Consider the following 11,996-nt stretch of genomic DNA (forward strand, 5'->3'; position numbering starts at 1 on the left):
AGTTTTTACAAGCATATTAGTTCATCTGTTATATTAGTTCATCTATTATATTAGTTCATCTGTTATATTAGTTCATCTGTGTTCTGTGTTCCCTGTGTTTGTTCCTTGTGCTCTTATTGTACTTTTTGCCTCTAAGCACAGTCTGGTAAACCACGGGCAACTTTATATCTTGGCTCCTTTATCCCTTATGTGTGATATCAATATCCTTCAGCTTCTCGGCATTGGGTAGTTATGATGTGTATCATGTTCTGTGTGAGTCTTGTTAGTTCTGTTTCCCCCCCCCCCCATGGTATCTTATTGTCTGACCTTGTGGTCTCTCTCTCTCTCTCTCTCTCTCTCTCTCTCTCTCTCTCTCTCTCTCTCTCTCTCTCTCTCTCTCTCTCTCTCTCTCTCTCTCTCTCTTTATCTCTCTCTCTCTCTCCCCTTGTCTTCCTCTTGTCAGAGTCATCATAATAACTACGTCATCACAAGGACTAACACACAATGGTCACTTGCCTCCAGTGGCAACATTAAGAACATACGCGATGTTCTCAATGTCCATTTGGGTGTGTGTGAGGAGCAGGTCTGTTGCTCCCCTTCTCTTCTCCCAAGGTCCCGTGTGTGTGTTGCATCAGGAAGTTCTATATACTATTTGTATCAGCTTCGATCTCCACTTCTTTTCTCCACGTCTGGGATGTAGTAATTCCCAGCCAGTTTGTCCAGGACTTAATTTTCCATTACTATCAGCTTCGCTCTCAGTGAAAGATATATTTCAGCCACACGTTGGAGGATATTTATTGCAAAAGTTTGTAATGTCTTGTCTTCTGTGATTGGAGGTTGTTCAACACAGCCGCACCCACAGTTCGGCTGTTAATTTCCTTCCACTGAAATGGCTTCCGAGTCTGCAGAATTGGTTATCCTCTTGAATACTTTCATGTTCAAAACTATTGTCTGGTTGGATCAGCAGTGCTGCTTCCCCTCTTCCCCCCTATGCTTTCTTTCTCTTCTTGTTCTCTGGCTTTGTCTGGGGATTATTGCACAAGTGATCCTATGGTTAGTTGTAAAGGCTTCTATTTGTGGTGTAACGTCAGAGTTTGTTTTATCATTCCTTTATTGGAGCTCATCCATTTTGTTTGACATTATATCAGCATTTGTGTACCAAAGTTTTAGGTTCTTCATTGTTACTTTGGTCTGTACATGAGCAGCTACGGGCCTGGTGGTGGGGTAGTGGGCTGGGCAGGCGTAGACAGTGGTGGTGAGTGAGTGAGTCTGACAGTGGTGGTGAGTGAGTGAGTCTGACAGTGGTGGTGAGTGAGTGAGTCTGACAGTGGTGGTGAGTGAGTGAGTCTGACATTGGTGGTGGTGAGTGAGTCTGACAGTGGGGGTGAGTGAGTGAGTCTGACAGTAGGGGTGAGTGAGTCTGACAGTGGGGGAGAGTGAGTGAGTCTGACAGTGGGGGTGAGTGAGTGAGTCTGGCAGTGGGGGTGAGTGAGTGAGTCTGACAGTGGGGGTGAGTGAGTGAGTCTGACAGTGGGGGTGAGTGAGCGAGTCTGACAATGGGGGTGAGTGAGTGAGTCTGACAGTGGTGGTGAGTGAGTCTGACAGTGGGGGTGAGTGAGTGAGTCTGACAGTGGGGGTGAGTGAGTCTGACAGTGGGGGAGAGTGAGTGAGTCTGACAGTGGGGGTGAGTGAGTGAGTCTGACAGTGGGGGTGAGTGAGTGAGTCTGACAGTGGGGGTGAGTGAGTGAGTCTGACAGTGGGGGTGAGTGAGCGAGTCTGACAATGGGGGTGAGTGAGTGAGTCTGACAGTGGTGGTGAGTGAGTCTGACAGTGGGGGTGAGTGAGTGAGTCTGACAGTGGGGGTGAGTGAGTGAGTCTGACAGTGGGGGTGAGTGAGTGAGTCTGACAGTGGGGGTGAGTGAGTGAGTCTGACAGTGGGGGTGAGTGAGTGAGTCTGACAGTGGGGGTGAGTGAGTGAGTCTGACAGTGGGGGTGAGTGAGTGAGTCTGACAGTGGGGGTGAGTGAGTGAGTCTGACAGTGGGGGTGAGTGAGTGAGTCTGACAGTGGGGGTGAGTGAGTGAGTCTGACAGTGGGGGTGAGTGAGTGAGTCTGACAGTGGGGGTGAGTGAGTCTGACAGTGGTGGTGAGTGAGTGAGTCTGACAGTGGGGGTGAGTGAGTGAGTCTGACAGTGGGGGTGAGTGAGTGAGTTTGACAGTGGGAGTGAGTGAGTGAGTCTGACAGTGGGGGTGAGTGAGTGAGTGAGTCTGACAGTGGGGGTGAGTGAGTGAGTCTGACAGTGGGGGTGAGTGAGTGAGTCTGACAGTGGGGGTGAGTGAGTGAGCACAAGGATCAAGAGAACACTCCCCCTGAATGAGACCGTTATCACGCTGAGATTATAACTAACGGTCTTCCTCTATTGAACCCAAATGCTTCCACCCGGATCACACAGACTATGGCGGTAACATAGCTGCAGTATAGCTGGGTGGCCACAGCAACACAGCGGCAGTATAGCTGTGCTGTAGCTGACCTCTCGCTGGTTGCCGAGTGTGGACCCTGTTATAGGAAGTCGATAGGGGCCCTTCACGATCCTCTTGGAGAAGCTAGTTATATCATGGAGAGAAGGGGGGGGGTGAGGGAGGGGGTGGAGGGGTCGGTAGGTAGGTATATCATGGACCTCTGCTTCCTATTCCTTCACTTTATGCACCTTTTCTTCCAAATCTTACTCTACTCATCTAAATCATTAGCTCTACTTCATGTCCGTCAACCTCTTGTGTCTTTGTTTCGTGTCAGTCCGTCCTCGTAATGTTTCCCAACGTCAAAAAAAACGGTAAATTTAAAGTGTCCTCTCCTAACCTAATAGAGGACCCACAACAGAAAACGGAACAGTACGTCAATTTCGCCAGCCTCTTCCATTTTCTAGTACGATAATTTTTGGCCTTTTGGCATACGAGCGAAAAGCGACGTTCTTTGCAGGAGGACAGGCTGCTTGGACAAAGTTCTTGGAGGGTTTGATTATGGTGGAGGATGATAGCGGCGTAGAGAAAGTTTTCAAGCGAGCTGGTTACGAGAAGGAAAGGAAGCGAAGATAAAGTTAGTGTTCTTGAACAAGGAAACAAAAGAGGATATCCGATCCAGGGCGAGCAAGCTTCTGGGATAAGGAATACGGGGATATTTTCCAGCAGAGGGACATAGCAAGGGAAGAGAGAGTGAGGGGAACAGAAGCAAGAAAGAGACGCAGGGAGAAGAAAGGGACTGGGGGAACATAGTTCTTAATCAGTATATTTAGAATATCTCTAGTAACCTCAGAGGGGAGTGGGGATCCCTCCACCAGCAGGCCAGCAGCCCCAGTAAGGAGTGTAACAGAAACCAAGCACCCCCCCCCCTATGACCCTTCTCCCCCCCCCCTCCCTCAATCGCCTGCACCTCCCCAAACATTAGAGACCACCAAACTATGCCCACTCTGTTCCCCACCACAGCACCACCATGTTCCCCCACCCCCATGCCCTTATTCCCCCTCCCCATGCCCTTCCCTGTTACCCAACCCCCATCCCTCCCTCCCTATCCCCCACCCCATCCCCACCTTCCCCCTCACATGACCTCATTGACTCGTAATCCCAAACCCTCTCAGCCCCTCCATACTTGATCCTCCTTGTAAATTCCCTCAGTCCCCCTTCCTAGACCCTCCACGCCCTCCCATCCCAGACCCGCCCTACCCCCCTATTCCAGGGTCATCAAAGGACAGAGACTGGACAGAAGAAAGTCAGCTTCAGAGTAATGTACTCAAACATAAATGGTATTACAATATAACAAACTTAGGGAAAGAGCACAAGAGGAGAACCGGGATGTAAAAGGACTCACAGAAACAAAACTGTCAGGAATCATAACCAATGGGGTGTTTCCCCAGGACTGCACTAATAAGGAAAGAAAGAGAAGGGAAGTAGGAGGAAGAGGAGGAGGAGTGGCTCTATTGATGAGAATGGAATGGAGTTTCGAGGTGATGGTTGTTCCAGGCAGCGAGCAGCGCCTCTACCTGTATCTCAGCAGCACTAACTGCAGCAGTAGCACAAGAGGAAGCAGCAGCTCTAACAGCAGCAGTAGCACAAGAGGCACCCCCAGCAGTATCACCACCACCAGCACCAGCACCAGCAGGAAGACCAGCAGCACCAGCAGCACCAGCAGCAGCAGCAGCACCAGCAGGAAGACCAGCAGCAGCAGCAACACCAGCAGCAGTAGCACCAGAAGCAGCAGCAGCAGCAGCAGCTGGAGACGGACCGTAAAGGATGAGTCCAATTTTTGCGCCCTAGTATCTCATCATAAATTGTGAAGCCTGCATTAAACTGCGCCTATAAATATGGCGGCGGATGAATTGCTGGCGACTGCCTCCTTCCCCCACCATCCCCCGCCATCCCCCACCATCCCCCGCCATCCCCCACCATCCCCCGCCATCCCCCGCCGCCATCCCCCGCCATCCCCCGCCATCCCCCGCCATCCCCCGCCATCCCCCACCATCCGCCGCCATCCCCCGCCATCCCCCGCCATCCCCCGCCATCCCCCGCCATCCCCCACCATCCCCCACCATCCGCCACCATCCCCCGCCATCCCCCGCCGCCATCCCCCGCCGCCATCCCCCGCCATCCCCCACCATCCCCCGCCATCCCCCGCCATCCCCCACCATCCCCACCATCCCCCGCCATCCCCCACCATCCCCCGCCATCCCCGCCATCCCCCACCATCCCCCGCCATCCCCCGCCATCCCCCGCCGCCATCCCCCACCATCCCCCGCCATCCCCCGCCATCCCCCGCCATCCCCCGCCGGGGATGAGATTCGACTCATCTAAATCGATGAGATTCACTTGAGCTGAGTGGCTTGGGGGTAGGGGGGAGGGGTAGGGGGGAGGGGTAGGGGGGGAGAGGGGGGGGGGACGGCTGAGAGGTTACATGAGTTTGTTGTCTATCGCCCCTCCCCTCCCCCCCCCCCCCCCCCCCACCCCCCCCCCTACCCCCTCCACGAAGAAGAGAAGCAGATAATGGGACAGACAAGAGATACTTTTGCCTGAGTGCGTTTATGTGTGTGTCTGTTTGTATTTACTATTTGTGCCGGCAGGATAGAGGGTGTTAGCTCTTGGGCCCCGCCTTTCTTAATATCGGTTGTGCAATAAGTCCCGACTTCTTTTTTTTCTCCTTTATATCTATTACATATGTTTCACACTGACACACACATCCCCAGGAAGCAGCCCGTAGCAGCTGTCTACCTTCCAGGTAACTATTTACTGCTAGGTGAACAGGTGCATCAGGGTGAATGAAACTCTGCCCATTTGTTTTTGCCATCGCCGGGGATCGATCCCCGGGCCATAGGATTACGTGTCCACAGCACTGTCCACTCAGCCACCAGGCCCCATATGTGTGTGTGTTAGTGTTTCCGCGTGCGCATGCGTGTGTACTTACCTATTAGTGTGTACAGGGGAATGAGGTCTAGCTCTTTATGCTCCGCCTCAACCCTCCCAGTGCATCCGGGTCCAGGTTCCTGAAGACTGTTCTAATGTTTGGCTGCTTAGCAAATGATGTGATTCACTGGTGCATATATGTGTATATGTGTGTATATATGTGTGTATATATGTGAGCCTCCGACGGCGAGCGTGATGTTACATCACTCCCACATCTCTCTTTTGTTGGATGTTCACGAAACATTTAGACACTTGTGATTCAGTGGCTTTATATCTTTTTGAGACTAAAATATTAAAGAGTCTACATCAGGTGTGTCAGCTACACGTGGTAAGGAGAGTACAGGTCGGCGCAGGTCCTTGTGAGACGCTCTTTCCTTCCTTAAAAGAAAATATCCTGACTTTCTTCCTCTGACCAAACGTGTCAGAGGAAGTAAGTTACTTTGTTTACTCTTCCAAATGTGTTCTATCGTCACCTCTTTATTAACACTGCGTAAAAAAGATCATTCCTGGTTAATAGAGCTATTTTCTGATTACTTATGTCTCCAGAGTATAGAAAATGGGAAAGTGAAGGCCTGTTGACTTCGGAAACAACGTGTCATAAGGTAAGGAGTCAGAGCCTTCAAGTTGGACCTTCAAGACGACTTCTCTAACCTGTCTTTAGCAAAGGTCAAAGCCAAATTTGAGCTGAATAATGACAAATTTCTATTCCTTGAAGACGTAATCAGAAAATAACGGATAATACGCTGGAACCAAAATTGTTACATTGTGTAATCTGCCAATAAATCCGCCTTGTTCCTTCAGTTAAGACTGACGCGTCTAGCACAGGAGCACATCAACAAGGGCTTTGGAAATGTTGAAGGATGAAGTCCACGAATTGCCTCAGCTCATTCATTGTGGCCGAGAACTCTAATATCTGAGGAAGGCAGCACACAGTGACTCAAGGTTGATTTCTCTGAAGTTAGTTTACACTAATGTCACATTATCTTCATCCTTAATAATGGCTGCATCGTCTGGGAGATCATTATCGCTACAGGTCCCGGCCTGTAGCCAAGTTGTTCTTGGCTGTATAATAGAAGGTACTGTATAATAGAAGGTACTGTATAATAGAAGGTACTGTATACTGCAGTAGAGTTTGGGACGCTCCAACTTGGTAACATCACCACCAAGGAGAGTGTTGAGGCTGGTGTAGCGTGGTGGTGGTCGTCGTCTACCTCAGGACATCAACACTATCTCTCAGGACCCCCGTGGAGACATTATGTCAGTCGCGTAGTCTCTGTGTGGTGGGGGGGGGGGACATGGTATACAGTAGTGGTGTGGAAGGCAGGTGTGGGAGGCAGGCGTGGGAGGCAGGTGTGGGAGGCAGGTGTGGGAGGTAGGTGTGGGAGGCAGGTGTGGGAGGCAGGCGTGGGAGAGGAGTAGGAGGAGTGGGGGAGGACCGGACCCGAACACCAAACCAAACCTGCTCCAGCTTTGGTTCATTGTTCCATAAGACATTGTTTAAATTATTTGTCAATTTACTAATTGAAATATATTCTTTGCGCTTTCTCTATTAATACATATATGTTCCCGAGAATTTACAAGTAAATAATTTAGAATAACAGGTGATGCATAGCAAACGTTACAGTTTAATTAATTTAATACTAACATGATTAACTTGCTTGGGATCCATCATAAAACTTGTGAGACTGGAAACTAAAGGAAGACTCGAGTCTATCGGGTTCCACCAGCGTCGACCTGATAGTGTAGTGGGTCGTGGCTCATCCCAAGTGGACCAAGAGCCTCTCAGGTAATTAGCTTCGGGCGAGCACATTACGTCTAAAGTTACGGAACTGTTCCGGTAAAAGTTGGCACGTGATGGTCTTCAACATCAGGTCAGATGTCCTCATCCAACCCGTTCTCGCACTTTCTTACAGTCAATATTGACTTATTAAATACGTGCATATGTGACATACTAAACATACTAGTTTACCTTGAAAAGCTTCATAGAAAACACCGACCTTACCTAACCTTCTTAGTATGTTAAGATAAGCATCTTATTGCTTCGTAATTACAATTATTACTTAACCTATTATAGTAATAGTATAGATAGGTTAAGTAATAATTGTAATTGCGAAGCAATAAGATGCTTATCTTAACATACTAAGAAGGTTAGGTAAGGTCGGTGTTTTCTATGAAGCTTTTCAAGGTAAACTAGTATGTTTAGTATGTCACATATGCACGTATTTAATAAGTCAATATTGACTATACGAAAGTGCGAGAACGGGTTGCCTCATTTTAGGAAGATGTTCCCATGGTGGAAAGATGTCAGAGTTTACAGCAATATCTATAAATATGAAAGTGTCTGTCTGATCGAGGGTGCAGGACAAAACTTATTTTGTAACGCGATTAAGAACATAAGAACAAAGGTAACTGCAGAAGGCCTATTGGCCCACACGAGGCAGCTCCTATCTATAACCACCCAATCCCACTCATATACATGTCCAACCCGCGCTTGAAACAATCGAGGGACCCCACCTCCACCACGTTACGCGGTAATTGGTTCTACAAATCAACAACCCAGTTACCGAACCAGTATTTACCCAGGTCTTTCCTAAATCTAAACTTATCCAATTTATACCCATTGTTTCTTGTTCTGTCTTGTGTTGATACTTTTTATACTCTATTAATATCCCTTTATTATGTCCATTCATCCACTTGTTCACCTCTATCATGTCACCTCTAACTCTTCGCCTTTCCAGCGATTGTAATTTAAGCTTTGTCAATCTTTCTTCATGTGACAGGTTTCTAATTTGCGAGCTTAACTTTGTCTTCCTACGGTGGACTCGTTCTAGTGAATTTATATCCATTCTATAATACGGCGACCAAAACTGAACTGCATAATCTAAATGGGGCCTAACCAGAGTAAGATATTGCTGAAGAACCACACCAGGTGTCTTGTTACTAACGCTGCGATTAATATATCCCAGTGTCCTATTTGCCTTATTACGAATTATTTATGCATTGATATTTTGGGTTTAAATTCTTTCTAATCATAACTCCCAGATCCCTCTCGCAATCCTACTTCGCAAGCTCAACATCATCTAGCCCGTATCTTGTAACTATATCATCATTACTTAGCCTTAAAACCTTACATTTGTCAGCATTACACTGCATCTGCCAATCTTTTGACCATTTCAAAACCCTTTTAAGATCGTCTTGAAGTCATAGAGAAACTTTTTCTGTAATGGTACCACATTAGCAACCTTCCACGACTCTGGCACTCTACCTGACTCTAATGATTTATTAAATATGGTAGACAGTGGCTCGCAAAGCTCCTCTTTGCATTCTTTAAGCACCCTGGCAAACACTTCATCCGCCCTGGGGATTTGTTTGGCTTGAGTTACACTATTTGTTTAATAACATCCTCCCTGGTAACTGCTAAACTGGTCAACCTGTCCTCGTCCCCACCCACATAGACTTGTTCCGCTGAAGGCATAGTGTTAAGTTCCTGTTTAGTAAATATAGAGATAAAATATTTATTAAAAATACTACTCATCTCTTCGTCATTATTCGTTATCTGACCTGTCTCAGTTTTTAGTGGACCAATTCTTTCCCCTAATCATTAATTACTGTGAGGTACACGCCCAACATGGTCGGCGGGCGTGGCAACCATTCAACTGGCACTCTGCCTGAAGGAATTAATTGAACCTTTATAACGTTCTAAAAAATTATAATATACATTTTCTTGTCAGTTTCCTTCCTCCTCTCCCGATTGTAACAACTTCATTCAGTAAGTTATATTTGACTGGTAATTTCCCTCTAGTAAGGTATTGTATAAAATACAAAGTGGTTTACTTCAGGAGTGTCCAGTCATCCGTAAGTGTTCGTTCATCCGTAAGTGTTCGTTCATCCGTAAGTGTTCGTTCATCCGTAAGTGTTCGTTCATCCGTAAGTGTTCGTCCATCCGTAAGTGTTCGTTCATCCGTAAGTGTTCGTTCATCCGTAAGTGTTCGTCCATCCGTAAGTGTTCGTTCATCCGTAAGTGTTCGTCCATCCGTAAGTGTTCGTTCATCCGTAAGTGTTCGTTCATCCGTAAGTGTTCGTTCATCCGTAAGTGTTCGTTCATCCGTAAGTGTTCGTTCATCCGTAAGTGTTCGTTCATCCGTAAGTGTTCGTCCATCCGTAAGTGTTCGTTCATCCGTAAGTGTTCGTTCATCCGTAAGTGTTCGTTCATCCGTAAGTGTTCGTTCATCCGTAAGTGTTCGTCCATCCGTAAGTGTTCGTTCATCCGTAAGTGTTCGTTCATCCGTAAGTGTTCGTCCATCCGTAAGTGTTCGTTCATCCGTAAGTGTTCGTCCATCCGTAAGTGTTCGTTCATCCGTAAGTGTTCGTTCATCCGTAAGTGTTCGTTCATCCGTAAGTGTTCGTTCATCCGTAAGTGTTCGTTCATCCGTAAGTGTTCGTTCATCCGTAAGTGTTCGTCCATCCGTAAGTGTTCGTTCATCCGTAAGTGTTCGTTCATCCGTAAGTGTTCGTTCATCCGTAAGTGTTCGTTCATCCGTAAGTGTTCGTTCATCCGTAAGTGTTCGTCCCTCACATCCGTAAGTGTTCGTTCATCCGTAAGTGTTCGTTCATCCGTAAGTGTTCGTTCATCCGTAAGTGTTCGTTCATCCGTAAGTGTTCGTTCTCAGAACGAGATGAAGAGAGCGAGGACTGGAGGGAGATGAACGAGCAGCTAAACTCTATAACCACAGTACCAACCCCCGGTCTGTTCAGGCTCTTGACACACTCCGGGGCGGGGCGGGGCGGGGCGAGGCAGGGCAGGGCGAGGCGGGGCAGGGCGGGGCAGGGCAGGGCGGGGCGGGGCAGCACAGGGCAGGGCGGGAAAGTGCCGGGTCCAGGGTGCCACACCACATTCTCCAGCGCGCCGCCCCAAGAGGACAGAAGAACGCGCTCACTCGCCACATTTCCGTTCCTGAAGTTCATAATTCAGAGGAGAAAAAGAATGTGGCGGGGACGCCTTGCCCTTAACGTCATATGCTGCAGCCATATATAAGGTTCAGATCCCTTTAACGTCCAGGGGCCAGCGATATTTATATGGCGGCGGCGGCGGCGGCCATTATTGTGCAGGGAGAGGTCTTGTGAAGGGAGAGGAGCCGCCCCTCACCGTCACCCTCCTCACCTGCTGTAGTGGAGGAGAATGAGGGTTAGGGAGGGGAGAGATAGAGAGGAGACGAGGGGGCGGTGAAGAATAGATGGAAGAAGAGAAGTCACAGAGAGAAGAACATCGAGGAGAAGAAGGGAGAAGGCGGTAAGAGGAAAGAGGGAATGGATAAAGGTGTGAAAGAAGGAGAGTTGAATGAGAAATTTGGAGAGGAAGAGATTAGACGATATGGGAGATAGCGAAAGAGAGATAAGAGAATGGGAGATTGAGAAATACGGAGGAGACTGAGCAAGAGAAGGGGAGACAGAGACCCGGGAACAGCCGGGTACCCCTGCTAGTCTGTCTATGAAAGAGAGAGTCCATGTGTGTGTGTACAGCGAGGGGTGGGAGCCACGGTCTACGGGCTAGCCTCTCATAACTGCTCCATGGTGATTGGCTAGTTATGAACAGCCTCATTGGACGGTCAAGGTCATGGACGTGCCCGAAGCGCTTTAACGTAACACCGCCTTCATTAGCATGGGTAACACCTGTTCCTACACCTGTACACGTAACACCGCCTTCATTAGCATGTGTAACACCTGTTCCTACACCTGTACATTACTCTACGCTCCTTGTACACACACTCTTTGGAAGCAACATTGAAGTGAACTGACTTAAACGGTATTGATTGTATATTCTCGAATTCCACTAAATCCACATGACGTCTTGTAGTCACGTTTGTGTTGAGAGTGTGTGTGAGTGCGAGTGTGAGAGTGTGAGTGTGAGTGTGAGAGTGTGTGAGAGAGTGCGAGTGTGAGAGTGTGAGAGAGTGCGAGTGTGAGAGTGTGTGAGAGAGTGCGAGTGTGAGAGAGTGCGAGTGTGAGAGTGTGTGAGAGAGTGCGAGTGTGAGAGTGTGTGAGAGAGTGCGAGTGTGAGAGTGTGTGAGAGTGCGAGTGCGAGTGTGTGAGTGTGAGAGTGTGTGAGACAGTAACAGTTGGATAGACAGTAGGAGTTGTTGGGAAGAAAAAGAGTGATTGATGATACTCTTCAAGACGCTAGTGCTCTCTAGAGTGGAGTACTGCTGCACAATGACAGCCCCTTTCAAAGCTGGAGAAATTGCTGACCTGGAGAGCGTGGAGAGATCCTTTACTGCTAGAATCCACTCAGTAAAACATCTAAATTATTGGGTCCGACTAAAGAGCCTAAAACTGTGCAGGCGGGAGAGGTACATAATAATTTACACGTGGAAAATACTAGAGGGGCTGGTCCCAAACCTGCAAACAGAAATAACATCACATGAGATAAAAAGACATGGCAGGATGTGCAGAATACCCCTGTTGAAGAGCAGAGGTGCAACAGGTACTCTGAGAGAACTATCAACATCAGAGGCCCGAGACTGTTCAACACGCTTCCACTACACATAAGGGACATAACTGGCTGACCCCTCAC

At 48.3% G+C, this 11,996-nt stretch overlaps 1 protein-coding gene across 1 annotated transcript in view; it reads right to left on the minus strand.

The window, feature by feature from the left end:
- Positions 1-9,255: 9,255 nt before the first annotated feature.
- The window catches only part of LOC138366012 (uro-adherence factor A-like), a 9,700-nt gene continuing 6,959 nt past the window's right edge, over positions 9,256-11,996 (minus strand). Inside the window, exon 2 of the mRNA XM_069326731.1 lies at positions 9,256-9,996. Within this exon, the coding sequence (XP_069182832.1) occupies positions 9,256-9,996 (741 nt within the window). The remainder of the gene's footprint in view (positions 9,997-11,996) is intronic.

This window comes from Procambarus clarkii, chromosome 18 (assembly GCF_040958095.1).
Source record: "Procambarus clarkii isolate CNS0578487 chromosome 18, FALCON_Pclarkii_2.0, whole genome shotgun sequence".
NCBI lineage: Eukaryota > Metazoa > Arthropoda > Malacostraca > Decapoda > Cambaridae > Procambarus > Procambarus clarkii.